The sequence below is a fragment of the Oryx dammah genome, unplaced genomic scaffold, assembly GCF_014754425.2.
Source record: "Oryx dammah isolate SB20612 unplaced genomic scaffold, SCBI_Odam_1.1 HiC_scaffold_23, whole genome shotgun sequence".
Lineage (NCBI taxonomy): Eukaryota > Metazoa > Chordata > Mammalia > Artiodactyla > Bovidae > Oryx > Oryx dammah.
The window spans coordinates 117,158,436-117,183,962 of NW_024070207.1; the positions used below are offsets into that span (position 1 = coordinate 117,158,436).

At 37.7% G+C, this 25,527-nt stretch overlaps 1 protein-coding gene across 2 annotated transcripts in view; it reads right to left on the reverse strand.

Annotated features, from left to right (window-relative positions):
- The window catches only part of REPS2 (RALBP1 associated Eps domain containing 2), a 251,685-nt gene that overhangs the window by 51,009 nt on the left and 175,149 nt on the right, over positions 1-25,527 (reverse strand). For both annotated transcript variants that reach the window (XM_040266555.1, XM_040266554.1), the window contains exon 14: positions 16,189-16,250. In XM_040266555.1, the coding sequence (XP_040122489.1) occupies positions 16,189-16,250 (62 nt within the window). The remainder of the gene's footprint in view (positions 1-16,188; positions 16,251-25,527) is intronic.

Consider the following 25,527-nt stretch of genomic DNA (forward strand, 5'->3'; position numbering starts at 1 on the left):
ACTATTTTTCAAAGTAACTGCACCAATTTACACTTCTATTGACAATGTACTAGAGTTGCCCTTCCTCTACATCCTCGTCAACATTTTCTATTTGTGGTCATTTTGATGATAGCCATTCTGACAGGTGTGAGGTGATGTTTCATCATGGTTTTGATTGCATTTCTCCAATAATTAGCAACATTGACCACCTCTTCATGTGCCTGTTGACCATCTGCCTATCTTCTTTGGAAAAATGTCTATTCAAGTTTTCTACCCATCTTCTAATAAGGTTACTTTTATTAAAATATCAAGTTGTATGGGTATTTATCCTGGATATCAGTCCCTTGTTGGTCATATAATTTACAAATTATTTTTTCCCATTAATTAGGTTGTCTTTTTGTTTTGCTGATTATTCCCTTTGCTATGCAAAAGCTTTTAACTTTAACTTGGTCCCTTTTGTATATTTTTGCTTTTATTTCTTTTGTCTTAGGGAACAGATTCAAAAATATATTGCTCTTACTTATGTCAAGGATTATTCTAGTTTTCTGGTTTCAGTTCTTATAGGTAGATCATGAAACCATTTAAAGCTTATTTTTGTATATGGTGTGAGAAAATGTCCTAATTTCATTCTTTTACATGTAGCTATCCAGTTTTTACAACACTATTTACTGAAGAGATTATCTTTTCTCCATTGTATATTCTTGCCTCCTTTGTCATAGATTAACTGACCATACATGCATAAGTTCTGGGCTCTCTGTTCTATTGATCTACGTGTCTGTTTCTGTGCCAGTACCATGCTATTCTGATTACTGTGGCTTTGCACTCAGGGTGCATGAGTTTATGAGCAAAACCTCCAACTTTATTCTTTTTTCCCTCAAGATTGCTTTAACAATTCGAGGTCTTCTGTGGTTCCATGTGAATTTCAGGATTATTTATTCTAGTTCTATGAAAAATATCATGGGAATTCTGATAGTAATTGCATTAAATCTATAGATTGCTTTGGGTAGTATAGATATTTTAACAATATTAATTCTAACAATATAAGAACATGGGATATCTTTCCAATTCATTGTATCATCTTCAATTTCTTTCATCAATGTTTTAGAGTTTTCAGAGTATAAGTCTTTCACCTTAAGTTTATTCCTAGGTATTTTGTTCTTTTTGATGCAATTTTTTTTACTTTCACTTTCCAATAGTTCATTATTAATATACAGAAAACAAATAGATTTTTGTATATTAATCTTGTATCCTGCAAGTTCACTGAATTCATTAATTAGTTCTAATAGTTTTGAGGTGGAGCCTTTAGGGTTTTCTATGTACACTATCAGGTCATCTGCAAATAGTTTTACTTCTTCCCTTCCAATTTGGATGCTTTTTATTTCTTTTTCTTCTCTGATTGCTGTTGTCAGGACTTCCAATACTATGTTAAACAGAAGTGACAAGAGTGGGTTTCCTTGTCTTGTTTCTTATCTTTAGAGGAAATCCTTTTAGCTTTCCACCACTAAGGATGATGCTTACTGTGGGTTTGTCATAAAGAGCCTTTATTACATTGAGATATAGTCCCTCTACACCAACTTTGATGACAATTTTTTCAATCATGAATTGATACTGAATTTTGTCAAAGGCTTTTTGTGCATCTATTGAGATGATTATGTGATCATGATCCTTCCTTTTGTTAAGATAGTGTATATCACATTGATTTGTGAATACTAAAACATCTTTGCATCCTAGAATATACCCCAGTTGATCATGGTGTATGATTCTTTTTATATATTGCTGGATTGAGTTTAGTAATATTTTATTGAGATTTTTGCATCTACATTCATCAAAGATGTTGCTCTCTGGCTTTTTTTGGCAATGTCTTTCTCTGGTTTTGGTAACAGGGTAATGGTGGCCTCGTAGAATGAATTTAGGAGTGTTCTGTCCTCTTAAAATTTTTGGAATAGTTTGAAGATAACTAGTAGCTCCTCTTACATTTGGAAGAATTTCCCTTTGAAGCTGCTGATCCAGGACTTTTGTTTGCTGGGAGGTTTTGTTTTTTAATTACAAACTCAATTTCACTATTAGTGATAGGCCTGTTCAAATTGTCTGTTCTTCCTGATTCAGTTTTGGCAAGTTTTATGTTTCTAGAAACTTGTCCATTTCTTCTAGGATGCCCAATTCATTGGCATATAACTATCTGTAGCATTCTCTTATTATTTTTTCAATCTCTGTGAAACTGGTTGTTATTTCTCCTCTTTCATATCTTATGTTGTTCATTTGGGTTCTCTCTCTTCTTGATGAGCCTGGCTAAAGGCTTATAATTTTGTTTACCTTTTCAAAGAACAACTCTTGGTTTCCTATTTTCTAATGTGGGGTATGTTATTTTTTTGGTCTATTTATTTCTTCTCTGATCTTTATGATTTCCTTCCTTCTGCTGACTGGAATATGTTTGGTCTTTTTCTAACTCCTTTAGATTGTTTAGGCCTTAAGGAAGGCATGTATCCATATAACTTTCCTTAAGGAACTGCTTTTGCTGCATCCCACAGATTTTAGAAAGTTGTGTTTCTATTTTTACTTGTCTTGAGGTATTTTCTCTTTTACTCTTTGATCTTGTCATTGATCTATTGGTTTTTTACTAGCATGTTGTTTACTCTCCATGTGTTTTGCTTGTCTTGTTTTTTTTCTGTAATTGATTTCCCTTTCATACTACTGTGGTTGGAAAAAATGCTTTACATAATTTCTATCCTCTTATTGAGACTTCCTTTGTGGCCTACTTTGTGGTCTATCCTGGAGAACGTTCCATGTGCACTTGAAAAGAATGTATATTCTGCTCTTTTTAGATGAAATGTCCTTAATATTTATTAAGTCCATTGGTCTACTGTGTCATTTAAGACCACTGTTACCTTACTAATTTTTTGCATGATCTATCCCTTGATGTATGTGGGGGTGTAAGTTCTCATACTATTATTGTATTATTGGCAATTTATCTGTGGATATCTGGTAATATTTCCTTTATATATTTAGGTGCCCCTGTATTGTGTACATAAAGTATAATATCCTTTCTTGTACTGATTCCTTTGTCTTATAATGCCCTTCTTTGGTTTCTGTTATAGCCTTTGTTTTAAAGTCTATTTTGTCTGATATGAGTGTAAATGCTCCTGCTTTCTTGTCATTTTCATTTACATGAAATATCTTGTTCCATCCTCTCACTTTCAGTGTGTGTGTGTGTGTGTGTGTGTGTGTCTTTAGCTCTACAGTGAGTGTCCTGTAGAAAATATATTTTGTTAACTGTTTGGGGTGTTTTTTTAAGACTTTTAAGTTCCTTTCTTCTTCTTTTGTTCTCTTGTGATCTGATGACTATCTTCAGCATTATGTTTGGATTCCTTTTTCCTTTTTGTGTGTACATCTAATATTGATTTTTGGTTTGTGGTTACCATGAAGTTTTTATATAGCAATATATAAAATAAGCTATAAATATCATACAAATAATATATACATGATTGTTTTAAATCGCTGATCTCTTAATTTAACAACCCTGCATTTGTACTGTCCTCCCCTCATGATTAATGTTTTTTGATATCTTAATTTACATCTAGTTGTTTTGTGTATCCGTTAAGATCCACTGTTTTCTGTAAGGATATGTCATCTAATTTCCATATTACTGCATCTTCCAGTTTTACTTTTTATTGAATTCTAGTTTCATTCCACTGTGGTCAAAGAAGATACTCTATATGATTTCAGTTTTTTAAAATGTGTTGAGACTTGTTTTGTGGCCTAACATACTGTCTATCCTAGAGAATGTCACATGTGCACTTGAGGGAAAATGTATAGGCTATTGTTGAGTAGAGGGTTCTATAGATGTCTATTGGGCCTCTATTTTCTCATTTGTCTTCTGCCTAGTTGTCAATCCATTGATGAAAGTGATGTATTAAAGTCTCTATTATTGTAGAATTGGTTATTATTCCCTTCAATTCTGTTGGTTCTGCTTCATATATTTTAAGGCTCTGTTGTTAGGTGTGTATAGGTTTATAATTTTTAACATATTAATGTATTGATTCTTTTATCAATACATAATGTCATTCTACGCCTCCTGTAACAATTTCTGTCATTAAGTTTATTTTGGTCTGATATTAGCATATATATGCCAGCTCTCTTTTGGTTACTATTTGTATGTTATATCTTTTTCTATCCTTTCACTTTCAATCAGTTTGTATCAACGGATCTAAAGTGAAGTCTACTGTAGACAGCACATATTTGAATAATTTTTAAATCAATTCTGTCTCTGCCTTTTAATTGGAGATTTTAATCTATATAATTTAAAGCAATTACTAAAAGGAAAGATTTACTTCTTCCAATTGCTGTTTGTTTTCATGTCTAAGGCAATGGCATCCCACTCCAGTACTCTTGCCTGGAGAATCCCATGGACGGAGGAGCCTGGTAGGCTCCAGTCCATGGGGTCGCTAAGAGTTGGGCATGACTGAGCGACTTCACTTTCCCTTTTCTCTTTCATGCACTGGAGAAGGAAATGGCAACCCACTCCAGTGTTCTTGCCTGGAGAATCCCAGGGACAGAGGAGCCTGGTGGGCTTCCGTCTATGGGGTCGCACAGAGTCGGACACGACTGAAGCGACTTAGCAGCAGCAGCATACCTGTTTTGTTCTCAACCTTCTTTTTTTAGGTTTTTCCTTAGTAGTTACCCTCAGAATTACAGTTAACGTATTAACTTTATAACAAGTTTGAATTAATACCAACTTAGTATCAATAGTACACATACCTCTGGTCCTGTATAGCTCTGCTGCCACCCTGTATTACTATTCTCAAAACCAACATCTTTATACATGTGTGCCCATTAACATAGATTTTAAATTATTTACTGGCTTTTGTATTTACCTATGTAACTACCTTCACCTTTCTTAATTTCTTTTTATAGCCTCAAGGTACTGTTTAATATCCTTTTATTTCAGCCTGGAGAACATTGTTTAGCATTTTTTATAGGGCAAGTCTACTAGTGACAAATTCTTTGGGTTTTCTTATCTGGGAATGTTTCAGTCTCCAGTGACACCATCTGGGAGGGTGTAACATGCCTCCCCAGGCTATCTGCTGCCATCAGTCACAGTTAAGAGACTAGATTCCCCCTTAATCTCTGCTGAAGCCATCTCTGCTGGCTAAGAAAGCACCACTCTGGGATGTCTACTGCTACCACATAAGGGGCAAGATACCTCCCCAGTAGGTCTCTGCTGACACTGGAGGGAGAAGCAACCATGGTGTTTGACTGGGGTAGAGTTAAGTATTGTCAAAAAAAAGTTTATAACCAGCTTAGCTACCTCTTTCCCAGTCCTCCGGCTAGATAGTACATTTTCTTTCTGTTCACATCTGTCAGTGGTCTGGGTTGCAGGCTTTTCCTGTGCCCAGTCCAGGATATGTGAAAGATTTTTTAAAAACTCAGGGAACTCACTACTATGCTGTTCCTCAAGTCCTGAGGCCCTAGCTGGCTTGCTTTCCTCTTTACATCTTTTAAAATCCTCTTTCTGCCATATTATGCCTAGAGTTTTTAATTGTATTTAGAGGGAAGTGGGAGGGAAGCAGGGAAAGATTAGTCCAAGCCATCTTGTACTCAGTTATGTTTTCTGATGTTTCATCTATATTTTCAACAAAATTTTCTCTGGACAGAGGAATACAACATAAAATCTGACACCTTAAGAACTAAGAGGATCTATCTAGACTAATCTTCTCATTTCCTAGAAGAGATAGTAGGTCTGTCAGTTGGATTTGCTTACTTCCCACAAAGCCATAGAGCTACACAATAGCAGGGCTAAGGATAAGACCACAGACAGACACACTTGTATAATGTTGTATAGCTTTCATTATGTTCTTTCATCATTGCAAATAAAGATAAATCCTGGGCCTAGATCTTCTTTCTGTAATCACTAAAACACTCACTAACATATTGTGATTTTCAGCTAATCTTCAGCATGCACTGTAGGACAGAACAGAGTAATAATTTGGAAGAAAAATGCCTTCAAATAATTACTGAGTTTCCAATACATAAATACATAGAAGACTACCTCTTGGCATATACTAAATTTATATTTTCATGAGTAAAAATCAGGATGTTGTATATACCTTGGAAAGCTTACAAACATGATTCATCTACATAACCAATATATTGAGGTGATGTAACTAATGTACATTATATGAGATCATCTGAATATATTATAAAAGATCTCATGATATGTGATATATGCCTTCTGAGTTTTAATTTGATAAAGAATAAAGGCACAAAATTTTAGAAGCTGTGACATTTCTATATTGCTTACACACAATGTTTCTTGCTGTTTTCCTATAGATATTTGAAAGCTACCAATGATATATTTCATTTTACTCTCCTAAAAATGTATTTAACATGCATTTTAAATGGATTCAGTATGCATGCTATACTTTAATCAAATTTACATTCTAAAAACATACTACAGAACACTATAAGACACTTACATAATCAGTAGTAATGTCAAAAAAGAGAGAGAGATCTAAAACTCTTAATGTCTCCCAGGAGAACTTACTATTTTGTATTATCAGCTATATATTAACTTGTGAAAAGCACACTTGAAATGATAAGATATTAATTTATAAAAACAATGTATTTATTTTTTTTTAAAGCATGGAGTATCAAATATTTCAGAACTTCAGGAACCTCACTGCCATTTGAATTTAAATGAACTTCAGTCTTTCCTTCCAAATGAAATAAAGAGAGTATTTTATATCAAGTTGTATCTAAGAAATTTGGCTTTGAAGTAAAGTATCATGCCCAGCATATTCCCAGTGGGTTCAGTATTGCCTTAGAGACCTGATCCTAGCCAGATGACAAAGTTAGATGACAAATTAGCTGAATGGACTATGATTTCTTTTCAAGGCCATCTGTGTTCAATGCTACTTCTTCACAACAGTACACACATGACCAGAGGCACACAGCAACTAGTTCTTCCAGCAAGACCTTCCCATCATACCCTCTGACCCTGCTAAAATCAATCATCATTTGAAGCCCAAGACCCCTAGGCCATTCACTGTGATTGGGATTCCTGTCCCCACAGGGTCTGGATGTATCCTAGCTGGACTTCATGCCTCCAATCCCCCCAACTTGAGAAAGCCTCCCACCATGCCCTTTAAAAAGTCAGGGCAGAGCACTGACAAATCCCCTATATTCGCAACTTCTTTGAACATTCCTTCCTCTCACCTTAGTTCAGTGCTTCTCAATTCTGACTGCACTTTCAGAATCACCTGGGGAACTTCTACAAACTCCCAGTGCTCAGGCCTCACCCCACACCATAGGTTCTGAGGATGGGGCCCAGGCCTCAGTAGATTGAACTCCTCCTCCGTCTCAGATGATGGCAATGTCTGCAAAGATAAGCTCCGCTGGGCTGTGTTATACCCTGTGCTGTGCCCTCAGGGGCTGTTCCCCAGACAGGACTCTAGGGTCAGGAGGTCCCTCTCTCATAGCTTTGGCACCACCAGGTCTCAATTGAGCAGGCCAGCTACTCTTTACTGCCACATTCAAACACGAAATCTCTCTCACCTAAAATCTACTAGGCTTTCCAAATTGTGGGCAGTTCCACCAACACACAGGGACTTCTCTTAAGCCTGTTTCTTTGCATTTGCTTTTTCTCTATAGTAATGCTCTGAATTCTTCAGCCATTGAAAAGAAAAGTTCTCTTGTTTCTGTAAAACTCAATTTAACTGGTAACCTCAGAACTTCCATGAAGCCCTCCTGGTTTCTCAGAGCTTAGAAGTACTGCTAAAAGGCTTCTTCCATAGTGATTCATCCCACAGTGCTATTGTAGTGCTCACCTCATTGCTTGCAAAGAGCACTTGCCATTAAAAGGTAAGAAATTAGTGATATAAGTAGGAAAATTCAGAGCACATGAGTCTAGATGGAGCCCCAATTCATCAAATGTGGTGCTAATATAAAACTGAAAAGATTACCCTTTGGACAAAAAAAAAATCTTCTCTTTATTAAACATAATTACACTGAAGCTGTGGTTCTATCACAATTACCATAAGAAATTTGGCAGGAGAAGTCCAGGTTCAATGCATGATACAGGATGCTCGGGGCTGGTGTACTGGGATGACCCAGAGGGATGGTATGGGGAGGGAGGTGGGAGGGGGGTTCAGGATGGGGAACACGTGTGCACCCGTGGCAGATTCATGTTGATGTACGGCAAAACCAATACAATATTGTAAAGTAATTAGCCTCCAATTAAAATAAATAAATTAAAAAAAAATCTGGCATGAGATCAACGCTATTAAAGAGATTTGGCTATTGAAGTACCATACAGGCCCTGAACAGAAAACAGACCTACAAGACAAGTACCATTGATTGATTTGCGGATATTGAAGAATCCTTGCATCCCTGGGATAAAGCCCACTTGGTCATGGTGTATGATCTTTTTAATGTGTTGTTGGATTCTGATTGCTAGAATTTTGTTGAGGATTTTTGCATCTATGTTCATCAGTGATATTGGCCTGTAGTTTTCTTTTTTTGTAGCATCTTTGTCAGGTTTTGGTTATTAGGGTGATGGTGGCCTCATAGAATGAGTTTGGAAGTTTACCTTCCTCTGCAATTTTCTGGAAGAGTTTGAGTAGGATAGGTGTTAGCTCTTCTCTAAATTTTTGGTAGAATTCAGCTGTGAAGCCGTCTGGACCTGGGCTTTTGTTTGCTGGAAGATTTCTGATTACACTTTCAATTTCCGTGCTTGTAATGGGTCTGTTAAGATTTTCTATTTCTTCCTGGTTCAGTTTTGGAAAGCTGTACTTTTCTAAGAATTTGTCCATTTCTTCCACATTGTCCATTTTATTGGCATATAATTACTGACAGTAGTCTCTTATGATCCTTTGTATTTCTGTGTTGTCTGTTGTGATCTCTCCATTTTCATTTCTAATTTTATTGATTTGATTTTTCTCTGTTTCTTGATGAGTCTGGCTAATGGTTTGTCAATTTTATTTATCTTCTCAAAGAACCAGCTTTTGACTTTGTTGATTTTTGCTATGGTCTCTTTTGTTTCTTTTGCATTTAATTCTGCCCTAATTTTTAAGATTTCTTTCCTTCTGCTAACTCTGGGGTTCTCCATTTCTTCCTTTTCTAGTTGCTTTAGGTGTAGAGTTAGGTTACTTATTTGACTTTGTTCTTGTTTCTTGAGGTATGCCTGTATTGCTATGAACTTTCCTCTTAGCACTGCTTTTATAGTGTCCCATAGGTTTTGGGTTGTTGTGTTTTCATTTTCATTAGTTTCTATGCATATTTTGATTTCTTTTTTGATTTCTTCTGTGATTTGTTGGTTATTCAGAAGCGTGTTGTTCAGCCTCCATATGTTGGGATTTTTAATATTTTTTCTCCTGTAATTGAGATCTAATCTTAATGCATTATGGTCCGAAAAGATGCTTGGAATGATTTTGATTTTTTTTAATTTATCAAGGTTAGATTTATGGCCCAGGATGTGATCTATCCTGGAGAAGGTTCCATGAGCACTTGAGAAAAAGGTGAAATTCATTGTTTTGGGGTGAAATGTCCTATAGATATCAATTAGGTCTAACTGGTCTATTGTATCATTTAAAGTTTGCGTTTCTTTGTTAATTTTCTGTTTAGTTGATCTGTCCATAGGTGTGAGTGGGGTATTAAAGTCTCCCTCTATTATTGTGTTATTGTTAATTTCCCCTTTCATACTTGTTAGCATTTGTCTTACATATTGCGGTGCTCCTATATTGGGTGCATATATATTTATAATTGTTATATCTTCTTCTTGGATTGATCCTTTGATCATTATGTAGTGGCCTTCTTTGTCTCTTTTCACAGCCTTTGTTTTAAAGTCTATTTTATCGGATATGAGTATTGCCACTCCTGCTTTCTTTTGGTCTCTATTTGCGTGGAATATCTTTTTCCAGCCCTTCACTTTCAGTCTGTATGTGTCCCTTGGTATTGTAAAGTAAAATAAAGTAAAAATTAAAATTAAAAAAAAATTAAAGTTAAAAAAAAAAGACAAGTACCAACCCTGTTGATGGCATTTTACGTACTTTTTATGCATACAAACAATGAACGAATAAATTTAACTCTCATTTTAATACTGCTCCATATAGAACTTGTGATTGCTTTTTTACCATTTACACTATGAATCAGTCTTTAAAAAAAAAAAAGTGTTACCTCTGGCTTCTAGCCTGAGCCAAAATACCACACCCTGCTCTCTGGCCTGTCCACAGGAAAACATGGAACCAAAACATTTGATTCTTTATATACTACTTGGCCCTTCTTGATCTTACCTATGGTGCTCAGATGGTAAAGCGTCTGCCTACAAAGCAGGACACACGGGTTTGATCCTTGGGTCGGGAAGACCCTTTGGAGAAGGAAATGGCAAACCACTCCAGTACTCTTGCCTGGAAAATCCCATGGACGGAGGAGCGTGGTAGGCTACAGTCCATGGTGTCACAAAGAGTTGGACATGACTTAGCAACTTCACTTTCGGTTTTCCATATAGTATAAGAAATAAGATTGGTTTCTTTGAATTTATTCATTCTCCTAACTCCAGGGCCCCATCTGGATAACTTAATCCAGATGTTCATATCATGGTGATGTCTGGTCTAAACATGGGTCAGCTACACTGCATTTTATTCTGAAAACCTACACCTCATATCTCTCACTTGATAAAAGTAGAGATGGACTTTTGGTATACATAGGAATGATCTATCTATCTAAAGTCTTATCTATCTATATATCTTTGTGCACATATCTGCAATATACAAACTCTCTTATATACTTAAAACCAGATAGTAAATCACTGATTGGCCAAATCGTTTTTTAAACAGTGTACTTTTTGGAGAAATAAAATGTTTTCTCATTTATTATGTCTAGTCTTGTCCATTTATCAAGTTAAATAATATGAAAATGTTAAATCAAAAAATAATTCAAAAATTTTTAAACTTAATCTCTTTTCAAATCTACTAATAAATATAATTATTTTAATTATATCAGGCTTCTTGGTTTCTCCCCCAAGGACTACAGTTTTAAGCCCCATAGAAGAAGTCTCTGTATTTAAGTATATATATATTTTTTTTCCAAAGTAAGCTTGATTGTCCATACACACCAAGAAACATTTATTTTTTTATTTTACCAGAGAAAAAGAATAACTCCAAGTATTTAAGTTCTCTGTAATAAAATTTGTTGTGAAGTGGTAAAAATAACCTCATGAGAGAAGGAGGAATGAAGAAAACACAGCAAATAAAAAAACACTACAATCCCAAGCTAATGTGTGATAAACTCTTGTTTTCATTCTCATCTCTTCCAAGGAAAGCTATTGGCATAAGATATAAAAATTTAACTTTAATCACATAATACAGAGATGAGGTGACAGATTAAAGATGTCTGGAAATGTTCTTACCAACACCTTAAGGCTGGTGTATAATAATGTGTCCTAACCACTAAGTCCTTAGGATATTAACAGGTATTTCATAAATAAAGGGATGAATGGTCACACAAGCTAGAAAACTGCCAGCTTTAACAAAATTGACCAGGTTTCTTTACTGCAGAACTTCAAAGCCTTTAATGGGCTTGTGCGCACTGTGAATCTCCCAGAGCAGGTACAGAGGCAGCAAATTCATCTTACCACAGAGCTCTATTACTATCTCCCAGGAGGCTACTTTATCAAAAGTAGTTTGGGAAAGATTGAAACATACAGGTGCCCCATACAGGTGGTTAGGTGATTTACTCCTAGAGCCAATATTAGGAATTTGACATGGCACAAAAACAATGCACCATCATGTACCAATCACCCAACACTCCCTCTAGTGTCCCACATACAGTGGGTGAGGGGAGCATGGGGGAGGGAAGTGGTGAAGGGTTTTTCCTGCCTGCTTTTCTTACACACCTGTTTCTGGAGTCTGAAATCTCCATACTTAGGCAGCTGAGCTGGAGACTTGGGCTGAGCGCTGGGCTCAGTGTTTACAATGTGATGGGAAATCTGGTAGACAAAGAAGCAGTCTCCATTAACAGTGACTTGAGCATTCCCAGAACCCCATCAGCTCCTCAGTCACCAAGCCCCAGAGCAAGCAGGAAACCCACACTGAGTAGCTCAGATAAGAACTGCTGATAATGCAGCACAGTTCACAACCAGGAAGTAACTACTGTCACTTGCGCAGCAGGAGAAACATAAGGAGATTGGTCACAAAAGCCTTTTCAGACAAGTCTTTCACGCATTCATCCAGGTGACTCCCAAGCCCTACTCGGAAACCAGTAGCTGGTAGATAAGCACCTCCGAAATGTCCACTAATTCTGCTGTGACAGTTTTACTGTTGGTGCAAATCAGGAGTCAGCTCATCTAGGTCCTTCTAGGGTATGTGGTGAAAGTCTCAATTGCCAGTGCAATGGATCCCTGTCTTCCCATGCACACAGATACTTTGACTGCAACTACAGGAAAGGGGAGACACCTTCAGAAAACGGACCTTGGCTCTACTGTTTACCAACTATGTCACCATGGGTGACTTGCTTATCCTCTGTATGGTTCAATTTCCTCATCTGCTTTTCTAAAAGGTTAATAGAACGGGGCGGCAGAGAATGAGATTGACAGCATACCAACTCAATGGACGTGAATCTGAGCAAATTCTAGAAGATAGTGAAGGACAGGAGAGCCTGGCACACTGCAGTCCATGGGGTTACAAAGAGTCAGGCACGACTTTGCAACTGAACAATAACAACAAAATATCTGCACCTATATCATAGGATTTTTGTGAAGATTAACTAATATATTGAAAGCACTTAAGGGGCTTCCAAGGAGGTCCAGTGGTTAAGACTCTACTTCCAATGCAGGGGGCCTGGGCTCAATCCCTGGTTGGGGAAACAAGATACCACTTCCTGCACACCATGGCCACAAAAAAAAAATAGAAAAAGAAAACCGAGAAAGAACATAGCACAAATTCGTGCTGTATTGTAGATGCTCAATAAACACAGTAATTTAAATCCCGCACTCCAGCAGCCCAGGACTGTGGCCGCGGTCCTGTGTTCCTGCTGGGACATCAAGCACAACTTCCTGCTGGGAAGTCAAGTTTGCTGGGAAGTCGAGTCCAAAGAATAGCAAGGAGAGGTAAGAAAGGCTTCCTCAGTGATCAATGCAAAGAAAGAGAGGAAAACAATAGAATGGGAAAGACTAGAGAGCTCTTCAAGAAAATTAGAGACATCAAGGGAACATTTCATGCAAAGATGGGCACAATAAAGGACAGAAATGGTATGGACCTAACAGAAGCAGAAGATATTAAGAAGAGGTGCCAAGAATACACAAGAGAACTATACAAAAAAAGATCTTCATGACCCAGATAACCAGGATGGTGTGATCACTCACCTAGAGGGAGACATCCTGGAATGCGAGGTCAAGTAGGCCTTAGGAAGTATCACTACGAACAAAGCTGGTGGAGCTGATGGAATTCCAGTTGAGCTATTTCAAATCCTGAAAGATGATGCTGTGAAAGTGCTGCACTCAATATGCCAGCAAATTTGGAAAACTCAGCAGTGGCCACAGGACTGGAAAAGGTCAGTTTTCATTCCAATCCCAAAGAAAGGAAATGCCAAAGAATGCTCAAACTACCACACAATTGCTCATCTCACATGTTAGCAAAGCGATGCTCAAAATTCTCCAAGCCAGGCTTCAACAGTTCATGAACCGTGAACTTCCAGATGTTCAAGCTGGATATAGAAAAGGCAGAGGAATGAGAGATCAAATTGCCAACATCTGTTGGATCATCAAAAAAACCAAGGGAGTTCCAGAAAAACATCTACTTCTGCTTTATTGACTATGCCAAAGCCTTTGACTCTGTGGATCACCACAAACCGTGGAAAAATTCTGAAAGAGATGGGAATACCAGACCACCTTACCTGCCTCCTGAAAAATCTGTATGCCGGTCAGGAAGCAACAGTTAGAAATGGACATGGAACAACAAACTGGTTCCAAATAGGGAAAGGAGTACATCAAGGCTATATATTGTCACCCTGCTTATTTAACTTATATGCAGACTACATCATGAGAAATGCTGGACTGGATGAAGCACAAGCTGGAATCAAGATTGCTGGGAGAAATATCAATAACCTCATACACGCAGATGACACCACCCTTATGGCAGAAAGTGAAGAAGAACTCAAGAGCCTCTTGATGAAAGTGAAAGAGGAGAGTGAAAAAGTTAGCTTAAAACTCAACATTAAAAAAACTAAGATCATAGCATCCAGTCTCATCACTTCATGCAAACAGATGGGGAAACAATGGAAACAGTGACAGACTTTATTTTCTTGGGCTCCAAAATCACTGCAGATGGTGACTGCAGCCATGAAATTAAAAGACGCTTACTCCTTGGAAGAAAAGCTATAACCAACCTAGACAGCATATTGAAAAGCAGAGACATTACTTTGCCAACAAAGATCTGTCTAATCAAAGCTATGGTTTGTCCAGTAGTCTTATATGGATGTGAGGGTTGGACTATAAAGAAAGCTGAGCACTGAAGAACTGATGCTTTTGAACTGTGGTGTTGGAGAAGACTCTTGAGAGTCCCTTCTAAAGGAGATCAGTCCTGGGTGTTCTTTGGAAGGAATGATGCTAAAGTTGAAACTCCATTACTTTGGCCACCTGATGCAAAGAACTGATTCATCTGAAAAGACCCTGATGTTGGGAAAAATTGAAGGCAGGAGGAGAAGATGACAACAGAGGATGAGATGGTTGGATGGCATCACTGACTCAGTGGACATGAGTTTGAGCAAGCTCTGGGATTTGGTGATGGACAGGGAGGCCTGGCGTGCTACAGTCCATGGGGTTACAAAGAGTCAGACATGACTGAGTGACTAAACTGAATAATTTAAATAAGTAGAAATCATAGCCAAAGAAGGATAAGGATGGAACTAAAGCTTTTGGTAGTAATGCACACATGTTCAGTCATGTCCAACTCTTTGTGACCCTGTGGACTATATCCCATCAGGCTCCTCTGTCTGTGGGATTTTCCAGACAAGAATACCTGAGTGGGTTGCCATTTCCTACTCCAGGGGATCTTTACAACCTAGGGGTCAAACTAGCTTCTCTTGTGTATCCTGCATTGGCAGGCAGACTCTTTACCACTGTGCCACCTGGGAAGCCCCTGAACTAAAGCTTAGCAGGAGATAAATAGTGGAAATTCAATAAACACTTGGTTAACCAATCTCTCGTAAAGCTAATGCTGGACTATTGGAAAAATAAGTTCTCACTTGTTTATATGTGGGTCAGGAGGAATAGGGCTTTTAATTACCCTAAAAACTGAAGGAAGAAGCCAATGTCTCATGGTATTTGCATCTTGAGGTTGAATGGACACTAAAGACCATCTAATTCTCTAAGAGAAGGGCAAATCAATGTTACAAGTAGTTTCAGTCACTCAGCGAGTCCTGAGATGCACCATATGGAAAGGTATGCTCTGAACTATCCAGCACAACGAGGTAAAAAATGAAACTGTGCACAGAGACATTTGTCAACATTTTCTGCCAAAAGTTGTTAGAAGGTCCTTAAAGATAGTTTCTTCAGCAGCAATTAATGAAAGGAAGGATATGTAGCACCCTTTACCACACTCTATGGATCTGCTGCTTGCTTCTCACTTTCAACTCTACAAAAAGTGATGAATAAAGACATAGTAGCACATGTCAAAAAGACAGAATTCATTCACAAGTGAAATAGATTCAGGTGACATACTCTTCCACTCTTGCTAGATCAGCTTACTGTCCCAAAGGAAAATACCATCCTAAAAAAAGCACTGCGAACCCAAACCACAGCACTAAACCCATGCTGATGACCATTTATTTTTAGTTTATGCAGAAAACCACTCCTAAAACACCAAGGAAAATATAGGCACTCAGTGTACACATACTTCACAGAATATACATGTTCCCTAGCCACAATCAGAGAGGCACCCCTTCTGCTCCTCTTTGTGTGAAAAACCACATGCAACCCTCCATAGCCAAGACTGAACTGTTTCACACATTTGCTTAAGGAGACTATCTCTTCCATCTGAGGCTGGGGGCTGGCTGGATAAGAAGAAATTCAGCCATGCTCTGTTCTCCCAGTCCAGTCCAGACATCATGTTGGAAACCTGACTGGCCAGTTCAGTGGTGATCAACCCGTGCAAAGGAAGGACAGTGGGAGGACAACTCCCTATGGAAAGACAGTATACAAAAATCAATGTTGTCTCCTACCTGTGATGGACAAGGTCTTGGAGGGAGCGCAGGTGGTGGAGGTAACAATCCTGACTTTGAAGCTGAAAAGAAAAACACACACTGTTAAGGACCACCGGTGAGGGGGCAGAGGGAAGCCCTCTTTCACTGGTAAACCAGGAAGAGCTATTGCATTTAACTTGTTTAAACTTTTAATATCTGTGGGCTAAATTAAAAAAAAAAAAAAGACCAAATGCTATTCCAATCCCTTTTTCACTTCCATCCTATTCAAAGTTCAAATATTTATATAGGCTGTTGTAATTAAGATAATGTAAAACAGTAAGGAAATGACACCCTTGGATCAAAAAGGCCGGGATGTAGAACAGGATGGACAGTCAATCCCTCATTATTCTGATATTAATTATTTAGTTTCATATACTCTAGGCCCTTTGGCTCCTCGCCTGTTTCTTACAAGCTCTCAGCCATTACACTGCTCATTAGCTTGAGTTGGGAGCCAGAACCCTAATAAGGCACCGCTGCTGCCCTGTAAGTCAGTGGGTCTGACAGCAGTAGGGGAGGCTGAAAATGATGGACGAAAATGATATTTAGGGATTCTTCAAAGATCTCAATTTCTGATAATTAAACCTGTTTCTGAAATAATCTGGCCCCATATGAAGCATATTCTGAAAGAAAGTTTCATTCTAACTTTAAAAAAAATTTTATGAGATATAGAGAAAACTGGAGTTAAGCCAAGAATGTCTGAGTTGTAAATTTACAATGAAAACAAACATCTATTGAATTATAAATAAGGCTCATGATCATATGTAAGAAATGAGTTTCTTATCACACACTGGTCAAGTAAAACCACATTCTTTACAAACTTCTTTGAAAAGTGTACTGTGCTCTATATAACTATAGGCAGTTTACTTCCAAATCTGTAATATGTGTGCTAATATTTGGACATCTTTCTATGCCTTAAAAATAAATCACAGCAATGTGCCAAGAACATGAAAGTTTTTGCAAATCACTTTTGATTTGATCCAGCTAGATCAGACAAGCTAGAATATGGAGTTCAGGGCTTTCCACAAAAGTAACTCAGAGTAATTTCATAGAGATTTTCCTCCTGAGCCAGTGCATGAATACAGTACAACCATGTTTGCCCATCAGCGATTTCTCTCAATCTGTCTTTCATTAAAATTTATTAAACACATCAGTAAGTCAAAACTCCAAAAAGGGTGAGACCATGAAGAGCCTTCAGAAACAAACCATGTAGCAAGAGAAAATGACAAAAGTCTCAAGAATCATCTACTTCAGGGCCCCCACTCTATGGGTCCTCAGAGTCTGGGCCTTTAAATTACCAGTTATTTTTAAAAATAAAAACAAAATCTATGCTTGCCTTTTAAGGAAAGGCCTTTCACCAGAATGAAGTTTATGTTAAACCAACCCTTCATTAACAAAACAGGACTAAGAAATGATCAGACATTTAATTAAATGAGATCTGATTCCAGTCAAGATGGTGTAATGGAAGCCAGATTTACCCTCCTTTTTGAAAAAGCTAAAAACAAATATATAAATGTTTTTATATAAAATAAACAGTTTCTTTGACACTAGGAAATCAGGCAACAAAAGACAGTGATTCCTGAGAGACAGGAAACAAACCAGGTGAGTCATGTGATTCACTGTCCCTGCTGACAGCCCTGCAAGTTACTAGAAAAAAGAATCTGCCTCTAGATTCATGTCTGATTAATTTCATTTTTATTTTCAAAAACAAATGCCCTATTTTTATAAATGATATTAAGGTGTGCTTCTGAATATACTTTTGGATAAAATTATATCATAAATATTAACAAATATGAACAAGGGTCCCTATAGTCAAAGCTATGGTTTTTCTAGTAGTCACGTAGGGATATGAGAGCTGGACCATAAAGAATGCTGAGCTCCAAAGAATTGATGCTTTCAAACTGTGGTTCTGAAGAAGACTCTTAAGTGTTCCTTGCACAAGGAGATCAAACCAGTCAATCCTAAAGGAAATCAACCCTGACTATTCATTGGAAGGCCTGATGCTGAAGCTGAAGCTCCAATACTTGGGCTATCTGTTGCAAAGTGCCGACTCTTTAGAAAAATCCCTGATGCTGGGAAAGACTGAAAGCAAAAAGAGAAGGGGACGGCAGAGGATGAGATGGTTACATAACATCACCAACTCAAAGGACATGAGCTTGAGCAAACTCGGGGAGATTGTGAAGGACAGGGAGTCTGGAGTGCTACAGTCCATGGGGTTGCAAAGAGTCAGACATGATTTAGTGACTGAACGACAGCAACATGATCTCAAGGATAACGTATACAGTATTTCACTGCGAAGCATGGCATTTGCTGTATGTTTGTTTTCAGTTCAGTTCAGTCGCTCAGTCGTGTCCAACTCTTTGCTACCCATGAACTGCGGCACACCAGGCCTCCCTGTCCATCACCAACTCCCGAAGTTCACCCAAACCCATGTCCATTGAGTCAGTGATGCCATCCAACCATCTCATACTCCGTTGTCCTCTTCTCCTCCTGCCCTCAATCTTTCCCAGCATCAGGGTCTTTGCAAATGAGTCAGCTCTTCACATCAGGTGGCCAAAGTATTGGAGTTTTAGCTTCAACATCAGTCCTTCCAATGAACACCCAGGACTGATCTCCTTAGGATGGACTGGTTGGATCTCCTTGCAGTCCAAGGGACTCTCAAGAGTCTTCTCCAACACCACAGTTCAAAAGCATCAATTCTTTGGCACTCAGCTTCCGTCACAGTCCAACTCTCACATACATACACAACCACTGGAAAAACCACAGACTTGGCTAGATGGACCTTTGTTGACAAAGTGATGTCTCTACTTTTTAATATGCTGTCTAGGTTGGTCGAAACTTTCCTTCCAAGGAGTAAGCGTCTTTTAATTTCATGGCTGCAATCACCATCTGCAGTGATTTTGGAGCCCCTCAAAATAAAGTCTGACACTGTTTCCACTGTTTTCCCATCTATTTGCCATGAAATGATGGGACCAGACGCCATGATCTTAGTTTTCTGAATGTTGAGCTTTAAGTCAACTTTTTCACTCTCTTCTTTCACTTTCATCAAGAGGATCTTTAATTTTCACTTTCTGCCATAAGGGTGGTATCATCTGCATGTCTGAGGTTAGTGATATTTCTCCCAGCAATCTTGATTCTAGCTTGTGCTTCCTCCAGCCCAGCATTTCTCATGATGTACTCTGTATAGAAGTTAAATAAGCAGGGTGACAATATACAGCCTTGACGTACTCCTTTTCCTATTTGGAACCAATCTGTTGTTCCATGTCCAGTTCTAACTGTTGCTTCCTGACCTGCAAACAGATTTCTCAAGAGGCAGGTCAGGTGGTCTGGTATTCCCATCTCTTTCAGAGTTTTCCACGGTTTGTGGTGATCCACAGAGTCAAAGGCTTTGGTACAGTCAAGAAAGCAGAAATAGATGTTTTTGTGGAGCTCTCTTGCTTTTTGATGATCCAACAGATATTGGCAATTTGATCTCTGGTTCCTCTGACTTTTCTATATCCAGCTTGAACATCTGGAAATTCATGGTTCACGTATCACTGAACCCTAGCTTGGAGAATTTTAAGCATCACTTTACTAGGGTGTGAGATGAGTGCAATTGTGGGGTAGTTTGAGCATTCTTTGGCATTTCCTTTCTTTGGGATTGGAATGAAAACTGACCTTTTCCAGTCCTGTGGCCACTGCTGAGTTTTCCAAATTTGCTGGCATATTGAGTGCAGCACTTTCACAGCATCATCTTTCAGGATTTGAAATAGCTCCACTGAAATTCCATCACCTCCACTAGCTGTGTTCCTAGTGATACTTCCTAAGGCCCACTTGACTTTGCATTCCAGGTTGTCTGGCTCTAGGTGAGTGATCACACCATCGTGATTATCTGGGTTGTGAAGATCTTTTTTGTGCAGTTCTTCTGTGTATTCTTGCTACCTCTTCTTAATATCTTCTGCTTCTGTTAGGTCCCGACCACTTCTGTCCTTTATAGAGCCCATCTTTGCATGAAATGTTCCCTTGGTATTTCTAATTTTCTTGAAGAGCTCTCTAGTCTTTCCCATTCTATTGTTTTCCTCTATTTCTTTGCACTGATCGCTGAGGAAGGCTCTCTTATCTCTCCTTGCTATTCTTTGAAACTCTGCATTCAAATGGGTATATCTGTTCCTTTTGTCCTTTGCTTTTCGTTTCCCTTGTTTTCAGAGCTATTTGTAAGGCCTCCTCAGACAGCCATTTTGCTTTTTTGCATTCCCTTAATAGATTACAAAAATTCCCATCTATTTTGAGACTTTTTATGATAATTCATTATGAATACTGAACCAAATCCACATTTCCATCTGTTGAGATGATGCTATGATTTTTCCTTATGATTTGTTAATATGATAAATTATACTATGAATGTCTTAAAACACTCATATACCCCTAGGATAATCCCAACTTTGTCAGGTTTTTCTATCTGCTAGGCTGAGTTGGCTAATATTTGTTTAGGATTTTTGTAACTATATTTATGAGTTAGACTAACAAGTGAATTTCCTTTCTCATATGGTCCTCTGGTGTGTTTGATTTGGCTCGAGAGTGAACCCTTTGTCTATACTCTGGAATAGGGTGTATGAGATCAAAAATTGTTGCTGTTGTTGAATATCAGTTAAAACATGACATCAGAACCATCTAGGCCTCAGCTTTCCTTAAAACAAGATTTTTAATGATTTTACTTCTTTAAATGTTACAGGATTATTCAGACTTTCTAATTCTTAAAGTCATTTTTGATAAATGATATTTTTTAGACAGTTACTCATTTTGCCTAATAAATTTTCACATTTATTGCCATAAAGGTGTTCAAAACCCCCTTATCATCTTAATCTCTGCAAAGGAAATCTTTTTCCATTCCTATATACTGTTTGTGTCATCACTGTGGTTTTCCTTCATCAATCTCACCTGACATTTGTCAAGTTTAATTCTCTTTTCAAAAAGCCAACTTTGAACTTTTTGTGTCTCTGAATTATATGCTTGCTTTCCGTTCAATTTGTGTCTGCTCATCTCCTTCCATTTACTTTCTTTGGGCTTATCCTATTGTTCTTTTTCTAGCTTAAACTGGTTGCTTGGCTCATTATTTTTCAGCTTTTCTTCTAACATAAGCATCTAGCATTTTAATTTCCTTCCAAGTATCTCTTTAATATACTCCCATAGGTTTTGATATGTGATACCATTCAGTTTTTAAATTTCCCCAATTTCTATTACAATTTCTTTTATAATAGTAACTTCTTTCTGAAGTTCATCCTTTAGAATTTCCTTTATTGTCTATTAGTAAGAAGTTTAGTCAACTTAACTAAAAACTATTTTGCCCTCATTCTTGAAAGATGATTTCACTGAGTACAGAATTCTAGATTGACAGCTATTTTCCTCCAAAAACATTGAAAATAACATTTCCCTGTCTTCTGGCCTCCATTATTGCTGTTGAGAAGTCAGATGTCAATGGAATCACTGTTTTTCAGTAGGTAGGCTGTCTTCTGTCTGGTTGCTTTTAAGATCTACTGTTTTTAGTATTCTGCAGTACCAAACGTACCTTATACCTGCCCATGTATTTCTTCATTTTGCTTTTCTTTCATAAGTTGCTAAGCACTGTCAGAATTTCTGAACTATGTGGCATCCCAGTAACTTTGGGAAATATTAAATGACTTTTCAGTCTTTGTACTACTTTCTTTCACTTCTCCTTCTGAAGCTCTTTGTCTAACTGTGTGGTATTCTGGATAATTGTCTAAAACCTGCTGTCCAATTAACCAGTTCCCTCTTCAACTCTTCAACTATACTTAGTGATCTAATAAGCCAGTCTTTGATTTTATTTAAATTACTATATTTTTCATTTCTAGGAGTTCTATTTGGCCTTTTTTTCAAAAGGCCTTTTTCATTCTTATAATTGATTGGCTACTTACTCATTTTCTTCATTTCTTTTTCTTTAAATATATTAAACATATTACTTAGTCTATGTCTGATAATTCTAAAAACTAAGGGATTGGTATTTTCCACTGTTTTGTTGCTTCTGCTGGCTCTCTCCTCATTGTGTTGCATTTCTTTGAGTGCTTGGCAACCTTTAACTCTGAATACATATTCCTTGGAAAATTACCTATAGGAATACTTCAGGGCCTGAGAGGAAAATGGGTTCCTCCTCTATTACTCCTGCTAGAAACCTAAAGGCACTATCAACCCGGGCCACTTTGGACTGAAATCTTGGCTTGATAATGTGTAGGATTCCTCATTTCTGCTGTCTTAATATTGTGTTCAATGTCCTATAAATATGACCTTTGTGTAAAGATAGTAGTTTAAATATTTGCAATTAATCTCACTCTTACCTCATCAACAGAATAGTGACAAGAACTGTTTATATTTTTTGTTTAAATTGTTTACATTTGTAATTGGGAAAAAGGATAGATGACTGATAGCTAAATAAGCAGTAGAGAAGGCAGCCAGTAACCAACCTGGACCATAGAAGCCCCCAGTTCTCAAGAACTAGTGACACCAAACTCTTCAAGAAGTAGGGGTAAAATGAGGAAAGTAGTAAAAAGTAAACAAAGTTAACTGATAGTGGATCCTATTTCCCACCCTTCAGAAGAAAGGTTTATCTCAACAAGACCGTTGACAATCTAGTTCCAGCTACACCTCATGCTGCTTTGGGCTTCAGGATCCCTGCTCCTGTGGTCCCTTCTGCCTATTAGTCATCATGTTCTGCCTTTAATTTACCTGGATAGCTCAGAATACAAATATTTGCTTGAACTAACATTAGAAAGAACTATACAATTATGTTCCATTGCCCTATTTTTTAAAAACTGACTGAAAGAGTTTAGGAGCAGTTAGATCCTGAGATTTTTCTCATACATTCTGCACAGTTTCATCCTATCTCTCACTCCAGAAAAAGGCCAGAAGTATTTTCTTCTCCAGGGAGGACCCAAGGCCCAGGGGCCATACTGACAACAGTAAATGTACTCCGGATGTTGAGACACTTCCAGCCCTCTCCCTGTTTGCTTCCAGACTATTGTACCCAGAGACTAGAAGATCGTGCTCTAGGGAATTGGACCAGCCAGGATGGAAGATCTAGGTGTCAACATCAAAAGAAACCAACAAGATGGTCCAGCCAGAATCATTCTACCATGAAGCCCACACACAGCAATTCCCAACCATTTACTCATGTATTTCATCAACTTTTTAGACCCCATTCTTTAATATAAGCAGATGATAAATTACTGCCAGATATCTGCCCAAAATTTTCTAACCTAAGTTAGAACAACAAAAATAGAAAACAACTGACCTCAATGAAACAGATTAGCTCTATATGAGAAAAAAAATTTTATGTTATTAACATCATCAGAATGATCATTCAGTTTATTCCAGAAATACTGAAACATTTACTGTGTGCCATGCACTGTTTAAGGTGCTGAAAATAGTAGAAAAAAAGCTCTATCTTCATGAAGCTTATATACCACTGAGAAGACAGATAATGACATAAGAGTGAGGGATAAAAGTTTTAATATAGTCATCAAGGAAAGCATCAAAAAGAGAAAAAATGCTATGTGTAAAGATAAAATAATGGGATGCTACTGAAATAGAATATTCAAAAAATTAAAAACAGCACTTGAAATTTAAAACATGACAGCAGAAAGAAAAAAAGCTTACCAGAAATATTCAAAGATAATCTAAGGAAATCCTAAAGAAAGCAGGTTAATATCCAAATAAAAGTTCCACAAAAAGAAATGGAGATATAGTAATAAATCAATTAACTAGTTCAAGAAAATTTGCTGGAAATGAAGAATATGAGTTTCTAAATTAAAAACATCCACTGAGTACTCAGGGATGGTGGACGAAAACAGACCCATGGTAAGGTACATCAACATGAAATTTCAAAGAACTGTAGTTAGAAGATTCTACAATTTCCAAGCACAGGGCAGAAAAGGAGGGCAGGCTATATACAAAGGATCAAGTGTCCAAATAGTTTTAGATTTCTTATTATACCACTGGAACCTAGAATTCATTGGAGCACTACCATCAAAATTCTGAAGAAATCTGATTTCTAATCAATGATTACTTACCCAAACTAGCAGCCTGCATGATGGTTCAATCAGAGATATTTTTAGACATCCAGTGTCTCAAATTGAGCACCACATACCCTTTCCAAGAAAGTTACTCAATGATACATGCTTGTGTGCTAAGTCACTTCATTTGTGTCCAACTCTTTGCAATCTCATGGACTGTAGCCCACCAGGCTTCTACATTCATGGGATTCTCCAGCCAAGAATACTGGAGTGGGTTGCCATGCCCTCCTCCAGGGAATGTTCCCAACCCAGGGATCAAACCTACGTCTCTTACATCTCCTGCATTCGGAAGTGGGTTCTTTACCACTTAACAAGAGAATAAACCAAGAAAGACTAAGACATATCAGGATAAAGGAGATCCAACATGGGGTAAATAGGAAGGGAATCCTTGGATGACAGTGCAGGAGGATACCATGATGAAAACTAAATACCAGGCATAGAACACAATCATTTAAGATTTCTTCACTAAGACGAAACTGATAACTGATATTTCAGAATAAGAGTAACCTTAGAAAACTGAGAGAGTCTACAGTTGATTCACGGGAAAGTACACTAGAAACAAGATGAGTATTCACTCCAAAGCAAACAAAAACCTGTGCAGCAGGAAAAGTGAAAACTTTCCTCTATGACTCATATAGCCACAAAAATAATATAAATACAATATTAATCTAACCAAAATGATAATAAAAGTATACTGGGAGGGTAGAAGAGGGGAAAGGTGATAGTAGAGAGAAGACAGTAGATGATGACTAAAACTGAAAAGTCAATTAGAGGTTATACAGTATTTTATTTTGAAATATGAAGGAAATACCAAAATAATTAACATTAAAACTCTGTAGCAGAGTGCCTTCTCCCAAATCTTGAGGTAAATCAATGGCCTCAGAGGAACTTCCCAGGTCTCACTATGTCCCCCCAGTTCAGCATGGAGCCCTGGCCTTCCCTTCCATTATATCAGGATGTCAGCTGTGAAAACCCTTTCCAGGTTTTCTGCTCTTTTTCCAAAAGTTATGTCCACTCACCTTCAATCAAGAGAAGGGAAAACTAAGAATTCCCACTTATTCTACTTGGCTTAAGATTTGGACCATCAGTAAGAAATCTCAACCCTAACTCACACACATGGCTCCTGGAAGGAGGCAGGCAGAGCTGAGTGTTCCCCAAGCCTCAGCTTTTCCCTTAGCTGCTATTCTTTCCCCACCGAAATGGCATTTCTTCCTGTTTATGATTCTGTGTTCATTTCCTTTAATGGCAGGAGACACAA